This window comes from Monodon monoceros, unplaced genomic scaffold (assembly GCF_005190385.1).
Source record: "Monodon monoceros isolate NGI ecotype Baffin Bay Population unplaced genomic scaffold, NGI_Narwhal_1 Super_Scaffold_18, whole genome shotgun sequence".
Lineage (NCBI taxonomy): Eukaryota > Metazoa > Chordata > Mammalia > Artiodactyla > Monodontidae > Monodon > Monodon monoceros.
In genome coordinates this window covers 167,172,258-167,192,999 of record NW_021703774.1, presented here as the reverse complement: position 1 = coordinate 167,192,999, position 20,742 = coordinate 167,172,258, and the positions used below count along the sequence as shown (strand labels likewise).

The 20,742-nt window shown below is 52.3% G+C and overlaps 1 protein-coding gene across 1 annotated transcript in view; it reads left to right on the top strand.

Annotated features, from left to right (window-relative positions):
• IGSF21 (immunoglobin superfamily member 21) overlaps positions 1–13,492 on the top strand; it is a 245,141-nt gene extending 231,649 nt beyond the window's left edge. Inside the window, exons 6-10 of the mRNA XM_029230255.1 lie at positions 2,027–2,501; positions 11,576–11,661; positions 12,073–12,265; positions 12,684–12,722; positions 13,419–13,492. Coding sequence (XP_029086088.1) covers positions 2,027–2,501; positions 11,576–11,661; positions 12,073–12,265; positions 12,684–12,722; positions 13,419–13,492 — 867 coding nt within the window. The remainder of the gene's footprint in view (positions 1–2,026; positions 2,502–11,575; positions 11,662–12,072; positions 12,266–12,683; positions 12,723–13,418) is intronic.
• Positions 13,493–20,742: the final 7,250 nt, after the last annotated feature.

Here is a 20,742-nt window from a genome sequence, read left to right as displayed (position 1 = left end):
CAGTGGGGGGGGGGGGGGGGGGGGGGGTGGGGGGAGGGGCTAGGATGGGAGAGCATGTGGGGGCCTGTGTTCTAGCCCCTAACGTCACATGCACCAAATGACCCTGAGCAAGGAGACCTGCCCTCTGCTTCTCAGGTTCTTTGAGGAGGTTTAGGGTGTGGGCAACATTATAGTTTTCCAGCATTTTTAGAAGCAGCAGGACCTGTTTGGTCTGATTCAAATACACGGAAGCCCCATGTTGAAAACATTTAAAAGTGAAGGAAGGGCAAGTTGCCCTAATGGGTCCCTGAGGCACCTCTGTGGAACCCTGAGAGTTCCCTGAACCATACTGAGAACCTATGGGCTACGTGCTCCCAAGGCCAATTTTGACCTTATATGATACTTTGAGTCTTGACCTTGTGAGTTTCACACATCACTAGGGGTGGGGCTGGAGCCTTGGAGAGGGGGATTAGAGTTCAAGGTGGGGAGGCAGGGGCTCTCCTCCTTCCAGACCCTTGACTGTCTCACAGGCAGGGTCCAGTGGGGTGACCTTGGGACCGGGCCAGCCCCACCCCAGGACCAGCTGTCCAGGACAGGACAGGAGTGGAGAGAACCAAGACAGGGCAGTAAGCAGGTGCTCAGAGGCACAGGGGGCAGTAGGCGGGGGTGCAGAGATGAGCCTTTGATGAGGCCCATCTCCCTCCACCTGCACCTTACAGTCCTGAGGACACAGACGAAAAAGCAGCTTCAGAGCCAGCAACTGGCGAGAGAAGAGCGTGGTCCCAAGATTTCCCTTTGGAGCCCATAAAGACGTCTGCCCTCTCGAAAATGAGACAAGCTCGTCTTTTTCCCCAAAGAAAAACTCCTTTTCTGCAGGGCACAGAGAAAGTCTCCTCACCGCCCTGGGGCTGCAGGAAGACCCCCTCCTCCCCGAGCTGGCCATCTCCTGCCATTTAAGACACAGCAGTACAATATTCAAATATATATATGTAAAAAAAAAAAAAAAAAAAAAATATATATATATATATATATATATATATATACCTGAAAGGTCCTCATCTCCCCACATTCCAGGCACCTTACGTTTGCCTGGGATATCAAAACTTGAAAGAATTCTTTGACATAAATTACAAACCTGCTTTTGAAGCACTTTTCAAAAAAAAAGAAAGAAAGAAAGAAAAACCCCAAAGCAGGCTATTATGTGCATAAGAGATTCTTCGTTGGAGCTGTAAACTCTGACAGACTCTGCGCACCCCACGTTTCATTCGCCCCCCCAACCTGGTCCTCCCCCGCGTCCTCCGGCTCCCTTTCCCCACTGGCACCAGCGTCCCCAGAGCTGCTTCCTGTCCTCCTCTCACCCTGTCTCCCATCGATTTATTTAAAAAAAAATACACCCAATCCCCACAGGCCCCTGGCATATGTACCAAAATAAAAAGACAGCAAGTTAAATGAAATGCCGCCTCTCAAAACTCCAATTCTCTGTTGGCGGAGGAAGTGAGAATATGCGGCCTATTGCCTCATTCCGCACCTAGCGCCTTCCCACACGCACACCTGTTTCCTGTCTTCCTCTCCAAAACCTCCAGGATGTGCGCACACACACACAGATCCTTTCCTTCTCCTTCTGACATCTCACTTAATCTCTGGCGCTCTTCCACCTTCGCTCTCACCCACCTGCTCTCCCCAGGTGGGCACGGACCACACCCTTGGAGCCCAGGGGGGCTGCCAGGGCCGTGTCCAGGGTGCTTTTTCCACGCACTGTTTCTAAGCGTCCACCAGCCTCATGAAGTAAGTGTTCTCAGTAAGGAAACTGAGGCCCAAAGAGGCTCACCGGCTCAGCCTCTGCCACCAGAGCCTGCGCGTCCCCATTGAACCGAGCTGACTCAGAGCGCTTGGGGTGCTGGGGGGAGAGAGCGGTCCATCTAGAAGGCTACTAGGAGGAGGAGACTCCTGAAGGATTGGACTCCTGTGGCCAGTTCCTCCGAGAGCCCACTGGGAGGTCCATGTCATTGGGGCAAAATCTTTTCCCACACCCTCCTTGCAATTTCAGGTTTATTTCAAACGAGATGGGGAACCCATCGACGCAGTGCCCCTGTCAGAGCCGCCGGCTGCTAGCTCTGGCCCCCTCCAGGACAGCAGGCCCTTCCGCGGCCTGCTGCACCGTGACCTGGACGACACCAAGATGCAGAGGTCACTGTCCCTGCTGGACGCTGACAGCCGGGGCGGGCATTCCTACACAGAGCGCCCCTCCCGCAGCCTGACCCTGGATCCCAGCATCCCCCTCCAGCCAACCACCGAGAACATCCCCGAGACGGTGGTGAGCCGCGAGTTCCCCCGCTGGGTCCATAGCTCTGAGCCTGTCTACTTCCTGAGCCACAGCCATACGCCGGGCAGTGACGGCACCGTGGAGGTGCGCGCCCTGCTCACCTGGACGCTCAACCCGCAGATCGACAACGAAGCCCTCTTCAGCTGTGAGGTCACGCACCCGGCACTGTCGATGCCCATGCAGGCAGAGGTCACGCTGGGTGAGGCTCGATGGAAGCCACTCTGCAGGGCCCCTGCAGAGATGGGTGGTGGGGAGCCTTGGAATAGGGTGGGCTGCCGGCCACCACGGAGAAGGGAAGTTGGAGCGAGCCAGGGTCGGGGTTAGGCACGGAGGTCAGAGTCAGGCTATTTGGGAGGTTTGCTGAGCTGTGTTGGAGGACATAGGAAATTACAGGGAGGTCTGGGGAGTTTGGTCCAGCAGGATCAAAGATATGGAAGTCACGGAAGTTTTGCTAGATCAGTGTTAGAAACATGGGAGGTTTTCAAGATTGAAGATGGAACAGGACACTCCCAGGGAAGTTTGCTGGGTGAGTGAAGAAGACACAGGAGTTGGGACTCATAAGGGAGAGTTGCTGAGTCAGGTCAGGAAACGTCCAGGGAAGGATGGGAACATAGGAGGTGACAAAGGGGTTTTCTCGATTGAAATAAGAGACCCATGAGTGCAGGGACAGTTACTAGGTAAAGATCATGAGTGTGGCAGGTCGGAAGCTTGTCGGATTAGGGTCAGGAATACTGAAGGTAGTTTTGCCAGCTTGGAGTAGGGAACGTATAGGATGCGGGAGGATACTGCTCTCGCTTACACTTTTAAGTACAATGGAAACCCTGTCATCTGCAGGGATGTGGGACGTGGGTGCAACCAGGAAACTGGATACCCAGGGATAGCTCAGCCTGAGAATCCAATCCCCGTCTGGGGCCTGCTTCCTCTTCCCACAGAGCACCAACTCTGTATGTCCCCAGAGCAGATCCTTGTTTCCCCTTGTACATCTCCTCCCAGCTGAGTAAAGGCAGGGAGACGGGACATGTGGAACCTTCTCTACTAGAAATATGAGGCTCTCAGAGCCAGGATTTGTATTGACTGGGGTGGGGTGGGGCAGGGAGCTGGGCACACTGACCCAGTACTGGCCCTCTTTGCCCACAACCCTCTGGACCTTGGTTTTCGGTACCCAGCAGCTGAAACCACAGCCCAGGATGCCAGGGCTTGTCCCCTGCATCTCCTGCAGTGGTGAAGAGCTGCATGGAAACATCTACAGCCCCTAACCGAGGCCCCTCATGACTGAGGACAGATAGCAATGACTGACGAGGGTTGAGACCCCAGCCTGTGCCTGGGGGTCCAAAGGCCGTCTCTGCTTTTAGCGAGTCCACCAGGAAACCCAGCACCAACTCTGCACCAAACACCAAGAAAAGGATTTCATGTACATATAACACGTACTCTGTGCCAGGAACATATGCAAGGATTCTCTCATTCACTCCTCACAGTCAGTTTACCATGCAGTCCCATTTTACAGGTGAGCAAAACTGAGGCTCAGTTTGGTGGGGTCCCTTTCTCTGAGTCGCCAACTTATAAGTAGCAGAGCTGGGATTTCCAGCCAGGTCTGTTGGTGCCTTCTCCAATTCCCCTATGCCAACCACTGAACTTACCAGCCCCAGGACTGGGCATCCTTGCTGGCTATGGGGTTAGTTGTCTGAAGTCTGATTAAAATGGCCCTTTGATTCCCACAGGCCACTTGCCCACACAGAAAATAATAATAAGGGCTAACATTTACTGAACACCTACTATATACCATGGACCATTGCTTTTCTCATATGAACACAATTAGTAACCCAGTTACCCAACTGGTAATCCTCATGGTCACTCAATGAGGTCAGCGTTATTAGTATCCCATATCACAGACAAGGCAACTGAGGCGCAGGGAGGTTAAGTAAGTTGCCCAAGGTAAGTGGGGGAGGGTTCAAAGGCAGGCAGTGTGGCCCCAGTGTCTTGCCCTTAGCCTCCACTCACTGTGCTGCCTCAGGGCATCTGTTGTCATGGTGCCTGCCCCCCGAGTACCATTTGCTCATCATGCCATAGAAACTTCACAAGCACCCCTTACAGCCAGGCCCTGTGCCAGGCGCTGGGATTATCCCCACGCAGAGCCTGCCCAGATCCCTTTCTCAGCCTTCCCACCTTGCCAGAACTCCCGCCCCCAGTTTCTCTGGACCCTCCATCCTTCCCAGAGTTCCTTCTTGCATTTGAACCTCCCTGTCCCCAAGATACAGTCTGCTTCCAGGCTGGGAGGCAGAGCAGCCTCGACCCTTCAACGGGATGCCTTGCCCATGAAAGCCGCCCCCAGCGTCTCTTGCCCCAGGCTCGACTTCCCGTGGGAGGGCTCCCTGTCCCACCCCCACAGAGAATGAGAAAGTCGAGACCAGACAAGGACTTCCGAGCAGCTGGAAAGGTGAGCTTGCAGTTCACATCTCCCAGTGATGGACGGGGTGCTGCCACTGGCTTGTTCCACCCCCTTCCCACCCCCTATCCCAAGCCATAGTAAAGCACTTGCCTGCCCTGTCCCAGATTCCAGATGGTTCCCTTGACCGGAGCCACCTTGGTGTGCACCCCCAACCTCCATCATCAGAGCAAGAGAAAGGCCCACTCACAGGCAGTGGGCATGACAGATATGTGTGTGCCCACGGGGGACACAGGAGCGCCACCCAGGCGAAGGGGCCAAATCGGGTGGGTGAGTGAAGAGACCCCCAGGCTGGCGTCCCGTCTTACCCCAGCTGCTGTCAGTTGGTGAGGTCTCAAGCCTCTTAGGTCTCTGAGCCTTGTTCTCTGACCTGTTGAGTGGGGGAGTAATAGTAACCTCATAAATGTTTGGAGCATGTGCTGGCAGCCAGGCTCTATGCAAGATGCTTTTCTCCAAGATCTCCTTGCAGTGACCCTATCAGGCAGCGGAGAGACGCCATCATTATCCCCATTTTATAAGTAAGGGAACCCAAGCTTAGAGCAACTCTCCTCAGGTCACCCAGCCAGGTCTGACCCCAGGGCCCATGCTCCTAACCGCTGAGCTCTACTGCCCATCCGGTGCGGCTGTGGTGAGGACCCACGGAGCCAGTGGGTGTAGCCGGTGGAGAGTGGTGTGAACCAGAGGGGTCCTGAGTGACTGCTTGCCCTTCACACAGTCAAGGCACCCTGTACTCTGGCCATGGGGGTGAGACAGAGGGCTGCATGAGATGACCCCGGAGCACAGAATCCAGTCATCTGGTCAGGACTTTAAAAGTTAGGCCAACAAAGGTTGGGGCATGCCTCCCTGTGATGACCCTTTGCTTCTTCTGTTCCCGCTGCCAGGGATGCCCTTCCCAGCTCAGATGTCACTGCCCCTAAGAAGACAGATGCCTGGTGGTCCTAGAGCCCATCTCAGTAGATAGCAACTACATTCTTCCCATTGATCAAGCCAGAACCCTTGGAGTCACCCACTTTCCCCCTCTTTTCTCCTACCCAACAGCCAAGCCATCCTTAAGCCCTGGCAGCTCAACCTCAGAATATATCCCACATCTACCCTGTCTCATGGTTTCCTCTCTGACCACCCAATCTGAGCACCAGCAGTTCACACTGGATTATTACAGTAGCCCCAAAACTGGCCTTTCTGCTTCCACTTCTGTGCATTTCTGTTCTCCACTCTGATTGATCTAAAATATAAATCCACATACACACCCACCCAAAACCCTCCAATGGTAGACAGATTGATAGAACAAAAAAAGAGCCCAGAAATAGACCCACATATAGTCAGTTGATTTTTGATAAAGGTCCCTAGGCTGTTCGATGGGAAAAGAGAATGCTTCTTAATACATGGCCCCGGAACTATGGATACACTTAAGGAGGAAATGAACCTGACCTCTACCACACACACACACACACACACACACAAGAATTAACCTGAGATGAATCACAGACCTCAGTGTAAAACCCAGCATCATAAAACTTCTAGGGCAAAACACAGGAATATATCTTTGTGACACTGAGGTAGGCAAGGATTTCTTAAAGAGTCACAAAAAGTACTAAATGCAAATTTGAAAATTGGTGAATTGGACTTAATCAAAATCCAAATCTTCTGCTCCTAAGAAGATGCCTTTAAGAAAGTGAAATGTGGCGAAATGGAAAAGCAAACTACAAACTGAGAGAAAATACTCTCAGTACAGATATATGATGAGGGATTTGTATCCAAAATATATAAGGAACTACTGCAGATCAATAATGATAACTCAGATTTTAAAGAGAGGATATACAAGTGGCCAATCAGCATATAAAGGATATACATCCTTGGGGAAATGAAGACTCAAACCTCAGTGAGATACCATTTCACAACCACTAAAATGCCTAACATGGGAAAGACGGACACCACCAAATGTTGGCAAGGTCGTAGAACAATAAGAACCCCCATACAGGGCTGGGAGTATAAAACAGTGCTACTGCTTTGGAAAACTAGTAGTTTCTTACAAACATAAAAATACCCCTCCCTACCCTATGACCCAGCAATTTCACTCCTAAGTATCTACCCAAGAGAAATGAAAACATACGTCCACAAAGACCTGAATGCTCACAGCATCTTTACGCATAACAACAACAAAAACAACTGTAAAAAACCCAAATGTCCGTAACTAGGAAAATGGATGAACAAAGCTGTGATATATTCACATAATGAACCACTTCTCACCAACACAGTTGAATGAACTCCTAATACACCGACAACATGGACGAAGCTCAGAGACGTTGTGCTGAGTGAGAGTAGCCAGGCAGAAGAGTACAAACTGCACGATTCCATTTATGTGAACTCCTAGAGCATGGAGCACACCTCTGAGGATAGAAAGTGGAACAGTGTTTACCTATGGAGGGTGGAAATTGACTGGAAGGAGGCATCAGGGGACCTTTGGAGGGATGGGAATGTTCTCGAATTTGGCTGGGATAGTGGTGACACAGATGTTCACATTTATGAAGATTTGTCAAATTGTGTTCTTAAGAACAGTGCATTTCCCTTATGTGAGTTTCCTCACAATTTAAAAATATATGAAAGTCAGAACAAAACAAAATAATCCTCTGGACCGCCATCACATCTAAAATTACATTCCCACGGTGCTCATCTTTCACACTCGTCTCTGTTACATCTGCTCCAGCCACAGGGTTCTCCTTACTCTTCCTTGAATATGCCCAGCTCAGACGCACCTCTGTGACTTGGCACTGTCCTTCCTTTCCGCCTAGATTAATCCTACCCCAGGTATCCTCAATCCCTCCTTCATCAGATCTCTGCTCAAATCTTCTACTCAGAGGTTCCTTCCCTGAACACCCTATTTCAGCCTCCTCCTCCTGGCCCCATCAATTCCTTACTTTGCTTTGCTTTCTGGCATTGCGTTTATCTCCACGTGCAAGTATATGATACACTTTCTTATTGCCTGGATCTTCCGCTAGAATTTAAGTTGCACGTGGGCAGGGTCTTTACCTGCCTTGTTCACATGGTACAGGGCTCAGCACAGTCTGTAACATATGACTTAATAAACACTTCCCTAATAATCAATTACTTAATACTTTTCTGGGTTGTTGTGAAGATTAAACAAGGCGTGCATACGAAGTGCTTAGCATAGTGACAGAGTAAGTACTCAGTAAATATAAGCTACTGTTGTTACTCATTATTGTATCCCCAACGTTGCCCTGCATAGTGATCGACACAGACCAGGCATAAAGAACTAGATGGTTCGAGTAGATGAGTGAATGGGTGTGAGTGGATTAGTAGGTTTATGGGTAGGTATATGGATGGAAAATGGAGGGATGGATGTTATGGTGGAGGGACGAATAATATGATGGAATGATAGATGAATGGATAGAACAAATGCTTGGATGGAGGGATGAATAATATGATAGAGCGATGGATGGATGGATAGAATGAATGCTTGGTTGGATTAACGAATGGACGCATGTATGCGTGGATGGATGAATAAGTGGGTGGATGAGCAGGTGAGTGGTTGTCTTAGTGAACACCTAGAATTCCTGTGGTGGGGCGCCTAGAGGAGCTTTCCGTGAGATTTCACAAGGCTCTCCTTGCAGCAAAATGCTAAGGAGAGTAAAGAGAGCAGTTATATAATCAGGATTTTTTGTACGCCCCTGAACAGATGCGCACCACTTCACATTTCACATTTCCATCTCATATCTCTCCCCCATTGTCATTTTCAGAGCAACTCCTCAAATAGTAGGATAGCAGTCTATTCTCCCCATTTACAGGTGAGAAAATTGAGGCCCAACAAGTTGAATTGATTCATCCAAGTCACGTAACTGGAGAGTAGAAGACAGGCCTCAATCCTGGGTCTCCTGACTCCCACTCTTTCCATATGTCCAGGGGTTGAGGGGAGGGAAGTCCCAGGGGCTGAGAACCTTCTTCAGGTACCTTCAGTGATGTGTTCTAGGGGCAGGAGAGAGGGGCCAGGACTTGACCACCGGGAGCTGCTAGTGGGTGTCAGCATGTGGTGGAAGCGTGCGGGTGACAGCAGCTGGCCCGGCTTCCAGAAGCATCTTGATGCAGCAGTGAGGGCAGGAGTCAGAGGGGCCACCTGCCACCAGGGCTCTTGCCAGTTGACAGCTGCCAGGATCGAGCTTGGAAGAGTGAGGGCAAAGCAGACCCCTTGCCTACCCACCCTCTGCCTCTCGGGGTCAGCTCCACACAGGAGCCTCTGGACCTGGCAGCTCAGGGCAGCGGGGGAGGGGTCTGGCTGCCCACGTGGAAGAAGGCATCCAGCTTTCCCCCTCCTCCACCCCTGGGTTCCAAGCTTCGCTCTAAAGACCTGTGCAACTTCAGGTCCCGCCCCTGCCACTTCCTTGCTGTGTGACCTCGGGCAAGCCACTGCCCTCCTGGGAGCCAGTTTTACGGCCTGCAAAATGGGTTTCATGGCAACCTGCCTCATAAACACCAAGATGGGTGAGACGGTCCTAGAATGAGGTCTAGCACATGTCAGGCACCTGATAAATGTGAGTTCCCTCCCCTTGGGGCCAGGAGGCCCAGGCGCGGCCCGAAGGGGGTGGGCGGGGTCTTTAGGAACCGAGGCAGTTAGGAATCTGACCCAGGAGAGGAAGTTGTCCGCCCTGGTTCTCCTGCTCACGCTTCTCCGGGATAAGGATGCCCTTCCACGCCCCCTGCTGGCTGCAGCAGGACAGTGCCATCCCAGCAGGACGAGAAGAGGAGACAGAATGACGCAGGGCCAGGCCAGCCTATGCAGCGCTTCTCACCTGCAAAGGGACCTTGACAGCACTTGAATGTTCATTAAAAAGACGAGAAAGTTACGTGACTTCCCCAAGCCTTCATTGCCTTATGCGGACAATCTCGAGAGTTTGGAAGTGTAAATGAGGTCGTGCCTAAAGCACGTCACAGAGCGCAAGGCACTTAGGATGCTCTGGACAAATGTTAGCCCTTAAACCCACCATCTCCCGATATTCCTAACAGCCCAGTGTGGTGGGTGGGCAAGGGTTGCCTTGGCTGTTCCCACCCTGTGTTTGGGGAAAGCCAGGGGAAGTGACTGGTCCAGGGGCACACAGACTAGACACCTTTCTTACGTGGGTGGACGCAGCCCCGGAAGCTACCTGCACCTTCCCGCCATTCCCTCCCCTCTCACAGGCCTGGCTTTCCCTGCTGATGCCTCCCCCCGCCCCACACGGCCCTTCAGGTGTCTTGCTCGTGGTTTAATTAATAGTCCTTTGGTTTCATGAATGAAATTGGTTGGCAGTGCCTAGGAAATCACCCACATCTGCCAGTTGCTCTGATTTCTGCTCTGACAGCTCTGAGTGGGAAGGAGAGGCTCGGGTAGCAGGTGGGGCAGATGAGGAGAACCCAGGCCAGCCCCAGGGCCTGGGGACAAAGCTTTTCTCCTGCTGCCACCCCTGGAAGATGTCCAAGGAGAGTGGCACAGAGCATGCCACTCTGATCAAAACCCTATCGCTTCCCCCTGGCCCAGGAAGCTCCGTGGGGTCTGGCCCAGTGCCCACCCCCATCACCCCTGACCTTCCACCTCAGCGCCATGTCCTGGCTGTTCCCTCCACCTGGAACCCTTTTCAGGAGCTTCATCTCAGCTGAAATGTCAGCTCGTTGGAAGAGACACTCAGACCATCACTCCCCACTTGTCCGATTCTCCACACAATGCCATGGCTCTCCAGTAGTTTCTTATTCACGTACTTATTTGTGTGTCAAATATCTCCCCAACTAAAGTGTAAGCTCTGTGTCGGCAGGCACGTGTCTCCATCACCACTGCGTCCCCAGCCCTGCCCCAAAGCCTGCCACACAGTTGGCTCAATGATTACTTGTTAAATGAATGAATGAGTGATGAATGGATCTGGCAGAAAGAAGCCTGGCGCAAAAGTCATGGGACAAGAGAAACTGGCTCTGTGGGTGACCTCGGATAAGCCTCTTCGTTACCCCTGGGCCTGTTTCCCAATCTGAAACCTGAGAGATTGGACTCAGTGATCCCAGTGGCTCTTCCATCCCCGATATGCTCTGGTTCATAGGAGGGCAGCACCCTTGGGCATCTTGTCTCCCAAGTTCAGAGAAGTTAAGGGGCTTGAAAGAAGTGTTACAAGCAGGTGGGGAAGAGAGGCCGGAAGGGCACAGGCCAGGCCCAAGGAGGGAGATGGTTCCCCCCATTTTGCCACCTTCCACTCACCTCCAACCCAGAGATTCCAGGAAAACCCCACGGGGCATATTAACCTGGTAGAAGGCTCTCTGGAGCAAGGGTAATGAGACCAGAAATTTCATCCCAGTTCTTCTTCACTGTGTGAACTTTGGCAAGTTACTTCCCCTCTCTGAGCCTCAGTTAACTTAGCTATACCATGGGGATGATAATGGCAGGAGCGCACCTCACAAGGGTTTAGTGTAGGTAGGAGTGTGGGTGTTTTGAGCAGTGCTGGGCGCTGGAGCAGGTTTCTCCCTGTTATAGCAGCTGAGTCGTCTCCCAGGTGGCACCTCCCTTGGGTGTCCCTGACTCCACTGTGCCCTGGGCTTCTCCGATCTGACCCCTTGTTACACCGGTTTGTGCTTGTCTTTTGACCCCACTGAGAGTGAACCCCACAAGGACAGGGAGTGTGCTCTGTACACCATTAAATCCCCAGGTCCCAGCCAGGGCTCGGGAAACGTGTATGAATGAATGCAGGCATGAATGAATGATCTGGATGGGGACTTTCTCTTCCGTTCCGCCAGCACCTCTTTGCTTAGTCTCCTCTCCCCGCACACACACACACCTCTCTGACCTGGCCTTCCTCTCCCTGTAGTTGCCCCCAAAGGACCCCAAATCATGATGACGCCCAGCAGAGCCCGGGTCGGGGACACAGTGAGGATTCTGGTCCATGGATTTCAGGTCAGCCTCTCTCTGAGCATCTGCAAGGGTGGCGGGAGGTCATCAGGCACCAACGGGACACGAGCATCCCTGGCAGCATGCTCTGAGACCCTCCCCTTGACCTCCAGCACGGCCAGCTGGTCTCGGTCTCCTAATCTGTGTAACGGCAGAATTGGCTTCCACGAGGAATGGCATGGGGTGCACGCATGGATTTGCTCGCCCACCTACAACTTAGAGCAGACATGGCACATGGATCTTGGCATTCCTTCCAGCCCTAGAGTCCTTTCCTTCCTGGGGTCTGGGCAGCCAGTCCCAACCCATCCGGTGAAAATGTGTTAATACCCACCCTGGCCAGGCCATGCCTCTGGCCCCTTCCTGCTCTGGCAGAATGGTTCCTCCTGTGACCCGACTCTCTCCTGCTCTGGCCAACAGAACGAAGTCTTCCCAGAGCCCATGTTCACATGGACGCGGGTCGGGAGCCGCCTCCTGGATGGCAGCACTGAGTTTGACGGGAAGGAGCTGGTGCTGGAGCGGGTTCCCGCTGAGCTCAACGGCTCCATGTACCGCTGCACGGCCCAGAACCCTCTGGGCTCCACCGACACACACACCCGGCTCATCGTGTTTGGTACGCTGTGCCCAACTAGAGGATCGGGAGGGCTACCCGGGGAGGCCCCTGGTTGGAGCTTTCCCAAGGAGGAGGGGGCAGTAGGGGCCCAAGTCCCGTAAATTTGCCCTGAGAGGGTGCCCCACAGGGAAGCACTACAGTTCAGTGGTTAAAACCATAACAGCTTTGGAGCTAGAGAACCCTGGGTTCAAATCCCAGACCCACCACTTAGCAGCTGGGCAACGCTGGGCAAACTGTTTCCCCTCCCTCAGTTTTTCCATCTGTAGAATGGGGCTGATACCGCCCAGCCCTCAGAGGCTGTGTGGCTGCCCTGAGAGGGTGCACATGACACCACACAGCGGGTGCTGGATGAGGGGCTTCCTTCGCCAAGTTCCAAATGCCATCCACGCTCTAGTTCTCTTTCTGTTCTTCCCAACAGAAAACCCAAATATCCCAAAAGGGACGGAGGACTCCAATGGTAAGTCTCCACTCTCAGAGCTTCTAGCTTAAAAGCTCTGGTCCCCCAAACGGCCCCTTTGTATGACCTTGCCCCTCCCTCATGCCGTAGGCACATAATTGACCTCTAGTCGGGCAGAGTCTGGGTCAAAGGTCAGGAGTGGGCACTAAAGCAATTAAGCATCCCTAAGCAGCTGGCAGGGAGTTCGAGGGACAAAGTCTCTCTCAGAGAGCTCGGCTGCCATGGTCCCAAGAAGATGTGTCTAGCGCTGACCGTGGGGTTGTGATCCGGGGCCCTTGACCACTTCATAGGATGGTGGGGCCCTTTATACTGCCCTCCCTCAGCTGCCCCCGAGCTGAGCACCACCCCATGGGACACAGACACTCCCCCCAGGCCTGCCAGCCCTCCCTTTCCCACAGTAAGCCAATCTCACAGTTCATGATGGAGGCCCCCACGCCTAGTCCCCACTGCAGTGTCCTGATGGCCACCAGGGAGCCTGACCTCCACGCAGCAGGCCTGGGACAGGGAAGAGGTCACACACAATCAGGTGGGACAGATAGCAGAGCTAGGACTTTAACCCAGCCCATCCTAACACTGAAGTCCAGACTCTTGGCCGGGGCCCTTCAAAGCTCTGTGGTCCCCAGGCTCCACACACACCTGTGCCCCCCAGAAAGCAAAGCGGGTGGGTCACAGGCCCTGACGCTGCTCCCTGCACAGGTTCCACGTCTGGCCCTGCTGGCATCCGGCTCACCTTGGTGCTCGCCCTGACAGTGATCCTGGAGCTGACGTGAAGGCTCAGCCCTGCTCCCTCCATTACATCTGGCACTGACATCTCTGCAATTGGTTTTCATTTCTTTTCTAAACTACTTCCAGTCTTGTTCTTAGTCTCTTTCTGTCCATGTCTTGGCTTCTTTGGTCAGTTTAATTAAAACAGAACATTTTTCCCCACCTCGGTCTGTGGCTCTGTATTCTTCCTGGTCTATAGCAGCAACTGGGCACCTCCGGACATGCAACCTCGGGACGGGCACTGAGGGGGATGATGAAGGACATGGAGGGAATGCTCTTCCCTGGAGGAGGGGTGGAGGGGCATCTCCTTGTTTCACACAAATCCAGTTGTGGGAAGTGGCCAGAGACTCTACTTAGGAAATTCAAGTTCCCTCAGGGCCAAGTGTAATAGTCAGCTCTTGCCACAATAATGCTGCATAACAAAGGGGTGGAGGACAACAACAAGCATTTATGATTGTGTTTACGTTTAGGACAAAGTGGTTCAGCTGATATAGTCTGGACTCACTTGGGCAGCTCTGCTTCAGGCAACAGGCTATCTGGGCTGAGTTCCAGCGGATGGGTTGGGCACAGGTCTCATCCATGGTTGTTTTCTCTGGGGCCTAGGCTAAAGGGGCTGTGGCTGTCTGAGAGTTGATCCTCTTATGGTAGATCATCCTAGCTAAAGAAAAGAAATTCAAACCATGGAAGCGCAGTTAAGGCATCGGCCTATCATGTCCTTGAACACTCCTTTAGCCAAAGCAAGTCACATGGCCAAGGCTAACGTCAATCAAGGTCACATATAAGTCAATGGTAGAGGTTCCAGAATTTCCTGTTCAACTACTAGAAGATTCCCCATGCCATTCAGCTATTGGAGGGAAGGGCTGAGAATGTCTGGAGATGGGTGGGGTTGGCATCTCTGAGCTGTGGCCAAAACCTGAGGGTCACCAAGGAGAGCCCTGGAAGACTGTGTTGATCTGGATAGGAGAAGCTAGGCTGCAGTAACACATTAACCCCAGAGTTTTACGGGATTAACACAATACTTATTTGGGGCTCATGAAAAGCCCAAGGCAGGTTGGGTAATCCTCTTCTATCCTGCAGCTAAACCAACTGGAATATGTGGCCTCTACGATCTGCAGGGCAGGGAAAGAGAGGGCTGCAGGATCAGAATGACGGGCAGAATAACAGCTCCCCCACCAAAGATGTTCACATTCTAGTCCCAAGAACCTGTGAATCTGCTCCCTTACCTGGCAAAAGGGATTTTGGCTGATATGATTAATTGAAGGCTCTTGAGATGGGAAGATTGTCCTTGGGTTGTCCAGGTGGGCCTAATGTAATCACAAGGGTCCTTAAAAGAGGGAGGCAAGAAAGCAGTAGAAGGAGATGTGATGACAGAAGCAAGAGATTGTCATGATGCAGGGAACGGGCCTTGAGCCAAAGAATCCAGGCAGCCTCAAAGCTGAAAAATGCAAAGAACCAGGTTCAACCCCAGAGGCTCCAGAAGGAACCAGCCCTCCCAACACTTTCAGCTCTACAAGGCTTATTGCAGACTTCTGACTTCCAGGGCTCTCTTAAGAGAATACATTTTCCTCGTTTTAAGCCACTAAATCGGTGGTAATTTGTTACAGCAGCGGTAGGAAACTCACATAATCACACAGGATGACTTTAAGGGTCAGGCCTCGTAGTGGCACAGACCATGTCTGTCGCACCCCATTGACCTCGGGGAACTTGCCCTCCTGTCACTTCCGCTGCACTGTATTGGCCAACACAAGCTATGAGGCCAGCCCAGATTCAAGGTGTGGAGAAACCTATTCCACTTCTAGATGAGAAGAACTACGAAGCCATGTTGCATAATGCGCAGATACAGGTCAGGAGGCGGATTAGGGCCGTGTTTACAATCTACGACAGCCCCACATTCTGAGCTTGACGTTCCGGAATCGTGGTTTCCCATCCGCCATGACTTACTCTCACTTCAACTGGGAAACCCAGATGGCCCCTCACTGCAATTTCTCTTTCAAAAATGTAACAACTAAACGATCCATTTATTTGATACATATTTGCCTGCCTGCATCTTGCAGGCAACAGTAAAGAAGATGATTTTCAAGTGTTGAAAGGTCTCTCATATCGATTAATATAAACATCCAGGCCAGGTCAGCAGCAACAACTACATTGCACCGCCTGTCTCCTCGGCCAACTTCCTTCTTCCCCAAAACCCTGCTCTGTCTCACATGAGCTAGCGGCTCCCCCTACTGTTACCTGCCAGCAATCCTACCTAAGCCAATGTTACACAATGCCTCTGCCTGTTTTCTGGAAGGAATAAAAAAAGATTTATTCCTTCTTTTTGTCTTAATAGAGGGAAGCCCATGTAGGCATGAAATTGGAATTGCTTTCCCTTATTAACAGTGTGGTCTTTGGGCTCAACTGACCCCTGAAGTGCGTTAATATCTCAGCAGCAAGTGGATGAACCACAGAAAGTGGCAGGGGACATGCCCAGAGAGAGCCAGCTGGGAGGCTTGAGGTCCACAGCGGGTAGGGCGGCCGTCTGCTTTGGGGTCTGAGTTTGAGGATGTTGAGCCCTGAGCAGGCTGAAAAGGATGGTTTATTCAACCTAGGACTGCAGGGATGGAAGGAGGGATGGGTGACACCGAGCCCAGCCTGACAGGGAGACGGATCCTTCGTCTATTTGTCCACCTGCTTAGTCACTCATTTCACAGACTCTGAGCATCCCCCTGTTGTGGCTCTATACCAGGCAGGGGAAACACCAAGACAAGTTGAGCAGATCCTACTGTAAAGAGCAACTGATCCATCCAGAATGACAGAGTCGAGGAGAAGAACAACTGAAATGCCATGTAGTAAGTATTGGAACAAAAACGTGAAAGAATACAACAGGGTCTCAGAAGGGGTGAAAGATTGTCCTGACTGGACAGGTCAGGGGAGCCTTCCAGGAGGTGGTGACTTCACAGCCAGGTCTTGAAGGAGAGGAAGGGGCATCAAAGTCGGTTCTGCCACCTTCACCATTTGGCTCCAGGTCAGTCAGTCCAGCTGTCGGTCCGTGCAGAGACCCATGCTAGGCCTCAACGGGGCCACCTCCATCCCCCTCCTGGTCAGCCGAGCCCTTGTTGTTGGGCTCATCAAGGAGAACTTGGCAGTCCCATGTGCGGCGGCCCCAAGACAGGACCACCCTTCCCTGGCCTGGGCTCTCGAGCTGTGAACACTTGGTCACAGGAAGTGGGGGAGGCACGTGACGATCTCTCAGTGCTGCCGCTTCCAGGGCAGGGGTTCAGCATCAGCTGTGCCCGTTCCCTCCGCCTGTGCACCTGCGAGAAGCGAGGTCTGGGGTCACCGTCTTCTCAGCCTTGGGGTACTGTGCCTCGGGGCCCCACACACCCCCCCAAGAGGAGTCACATGACCCCTCTACCCCAACCCACCTCATGGGACTGGAGACGTCCAGCCCTCCTGCTTCTAGCCTGGCTGGGCTCTTGGCTGGGCAGGAGCAGATCTGGGGACCTGCCTACCGTGCAGGCTTCTGTGATGCCAGCAGCCGTCTCCACCAGGGGCCACAGCCACCTTGTCTGAGGGGAGACATGGAATCGTCAACCATGGCTCCTACACGAGGACCCAGGTTTTCAGAGTAGCCATCCTGACCCCAGAAAGGCTATATGTTTTATGAAGTGCACACACATACACAGAGCAGAGAAAACAAAACCAAAAACAAGGGTCTCTGGGCTCTGCCCCTGCAGGGAAGCTGACAGCCCCACATGATGCCCAGACCTGGATGCGCACTTTTACATTTCCAGGATGGGGGCAGGGATGGGAAGGCCAGTGTCTTCGGGGCTGACTCCCCCAGGAGCCCTGGCTGCTGATGAAAATGAAAGAGAGAGGGCTGTGGTTCTGAGTGATGAGACGGTGGGTCAGGGGTCGAGTGGGGAGGGAGATCTGGAAAGAGAAGAGAGGGAAACCGAGGATGGGGTTGGCTTGGAGAAGGGGTCAGGGAAAGGAAGGAGAGAGGGAACAGGGACAACCATCCGAGGAGAGCTGTCTGGGGTGCTGGAGGTCAGGCTCACATTGGGATCAGACATCCTGGAGAGACAGGAGTCTCCTTGGAGGCATTTGGAGATGAGGGATGGAGGGGACAGAGCAGGGGGTCCCTGGAGGAAGGAATTCTGGAAGAGAACTCTCCAATCCAATTGGGCTTCTGTGAAACCTTCGAAAGAGACCAAGATCTGGACTGAATGAGATGAAGAGAAAGGTTGAAAAAGTGGGGAGTGGATAGAAATGAGACAAGAGATAGAGGAGAGACAGAGACACAGAGTCAGAGAGACAGACACACAGAAAAAAGCAGAAAAAAGAGAGACACACACACAGAGACACAGAGAGACAAAGAGAGAGAAACAGAGAGTGTGATAAAGACAGAGAAACAGACAGAGGCCGAGAAATAGAGATAGAGAGACTAGCCCTGCAGCCCAGCCTGGAGCTGGGGAGTTTTCCAAAAAGCGCTTAAGCTGTTATGTCAGGTATTATGCCCTTGGTTCCTCTAGGGAAGACAGCCCTGAGTGATGGGTGGAAGGAAATAGATGTGCAAAATACATGCATTTTTCCCCAAATGGGCCCAGTCATCAGCGACAGGCCTAAATGTCAGCGCTCAGAGCGGAGCCCTGGGCTGCCGGCTGCATCTGACCTTGGGGCTGACCTTCTCAGGAGGCTCGCCTCTCCTCTGCTCCTTCTCCTCCCCCTCTCCTACTGCTCCAGGCAGCTGTGGTCCCCACCCCAGGCTCCCATTCCCTCCCACCCCTTCCTCCATCGATCCTGGAGATCCCAGGGCCACAGACAAAAAGCATTTTGGAGGAGCCCTTCCCTAAACCGGTACCCCTACCCCCGCCTTCTCAAACTCCACCTCCCCCAGAGACCTTCCTTCCCCGACCACAGGGACAGTCCTTCCCCAGTGACAGCCATAGTTTTGAAAGGCTTTGGGGTTGAAAGTGTTTGAGGGCTCAGATTGCAGCTTTACCACATTCCCACTGTGGGATCTTGGGCAAGTGGCTTAACCCATCTCAACTCAGTTTTTCCAACTATAAAATGGGGATAATTACACAACTTACAGAACGTGTGTAACAAATTAAATAGCAATGTTTCCATATGCAAGAATTTGCATAAATATCAACATTCCTATATTTATGAATTTACCATATACCAAATCTTCTCTGCGTGTTAAGGGCTGCGCTAAGCACTTTGCCTGTATCATCTAGTTTGATCTTCACAACCACCTTGCCGTATAGGAAGCATTAGATCCATTTTACAAGTAAGGAAGTAGTCTCAGAGAGGTTATGTAACTTGCTGAAGGTCACACAGCAAATAAGTCCTGGAGAAGAGATCTGGACCTAGGCTTGATGCACTAGGCAATTTTGCCTCCATAGGTCAGAAGCCCAGCACAGAGTCAGGTATAGACCAGAAACTCAGTGAATTCAGTTCCTTTTCCTTCCTTCTTCCTGGAAGCTCCTCCAAGGCAGATGGTTCTCCTAAATATTCTACTGATCTCAAGCTGGTCAGTCCAAGAGGCAGGACTGTGTAGTAGGTGGTTAAAGAGGTGAGTTATAGAGCCAAACTCTCCTGGGTTCAAATTCTGACTTAGCTGTTGACTAGCTGTGTGACCTCAGGCTATTTACATAACCTCTCTGTGCTTGGGTGGCCTGTCTCTAGAATGAGATCATAACTGTACTCACCTCTTAGGGCTGAATGAGAGAGCGCATATAAAGTACTTAGAAAAATGTCTGGCATATAGTATACGCTCAATAAATGTCACCTGTCATTATCATTCACTTGGCAGGAGATGCTAACATTAATCTCCCTCCTTTAGTACTAGATAAAAGAGATCATGTGGTCCTTCCCCCACAAGGTCGTTCTGTGCCTTTAAATCAAGCCAGCAGAAGGGGAGGGGAATGGAGAAGAAGGAAGAGAACCAAAGGGAGAGAAACTTAGAGTTACGAACTCAGATTCTTTACAAGCCGTATAAGATAGGACCTATCATGCTCGTTTAATAAATGGCGCAAGAAGGGGGCCTCAAGGGGGAGGGGGACTTGCCCAAATCACGTGGGTAAAGTGGTGACCCAGCTGGAAATCCCATCCTCTTTACACGCATCTCCCCTCCCCTCCCAAGTGGGAGGACAGGGCCACTGCACCACCCACCCTCTGAGGGCACTGCCAGCAGGGGGACGAGTGCGTGCAGACAGCCACACTTTCCAGTGGCAGCCTCAGAGGACAGAGGGTGACCTGACAGAAAAGGGAGAAAAGAAAGGGGCAGGCTTGCTCTCCAGACCCTCTGGGTGCTACATTAAGGTCCTTACCCCAACTCCAGAGAAAAGACCGCTTCCTTCCAACTAAAGCAGAAATGTATGCTGAGTCTCAACCCATATCCCAGCTGGGAAACAGAGGCCCCAAGCAGCTCGTCCGGGGTTACAGCAGCTTAGTGGTGATGTGAAGATCAGAAACCGGGTTGACTCACCCCCCCATCCCTTTTTCTGGAATTCTACTCAGTGATTCTGCCTGGTAAAGAAAATATTAACTCAGCCATTAGGTGCCCCTTTTACCTCTTTGGGGACCTAGGAATCTGTACCAGGGAAGAGTTCCAGGGTGGACCAGTCTCAGAGGGAGGGGAAAAAGCTTCTGCAGCCAGGGTGGGCTTCCCCGAGGGATGCAGACCATGCTGAGTAGGGGCTAAGGTCTGAGACTGGTGACCCCTCTTGCTGCCACCTCCTGGGATGGGAGCCGTCTACCTGGGGGGGAACCCCACCCTCAAAGGCAGTGACCTTGATCCCACCCAGAACCCTCCTAGGCTCAGGACTCTGTTCCAGGTTCTAACAACCCCAAGGGCTTTTGTTGGAGGCTCTGGCTGAGGTCCTGCACTAGTCCAGGTTTGAAATAACAAATTTGCTTCACTGGGCGCCTGCTTCCACCTTGTCCTTTTTTCTCAATTTCCCCTAAAATATATATATGAGTGAGTGTGTGTGTCTGTGTGTGTGTGTGCTTTGAGGTTGCTCCTGGGGGACTATTAACTAAAAATAATTTATCCGGGGGCTTCCCTGGTGGCGCTGTGGTTGAGAGTCCGCCTGCCGATGCAGGGGACACGGGTTCGTGCCCCAGTCTGGGAAGATCCCACATGCCGCGGAGCGGCTGGGCCCATGAGCCATGGCCACTGAGCCTGCGCGTCCGGAGCCTGTTGCTCTGCAACGGGAGAGGCCACAACAGTGAGAGGCCCGCGTACCGCAAAAAAAAATAATAATAA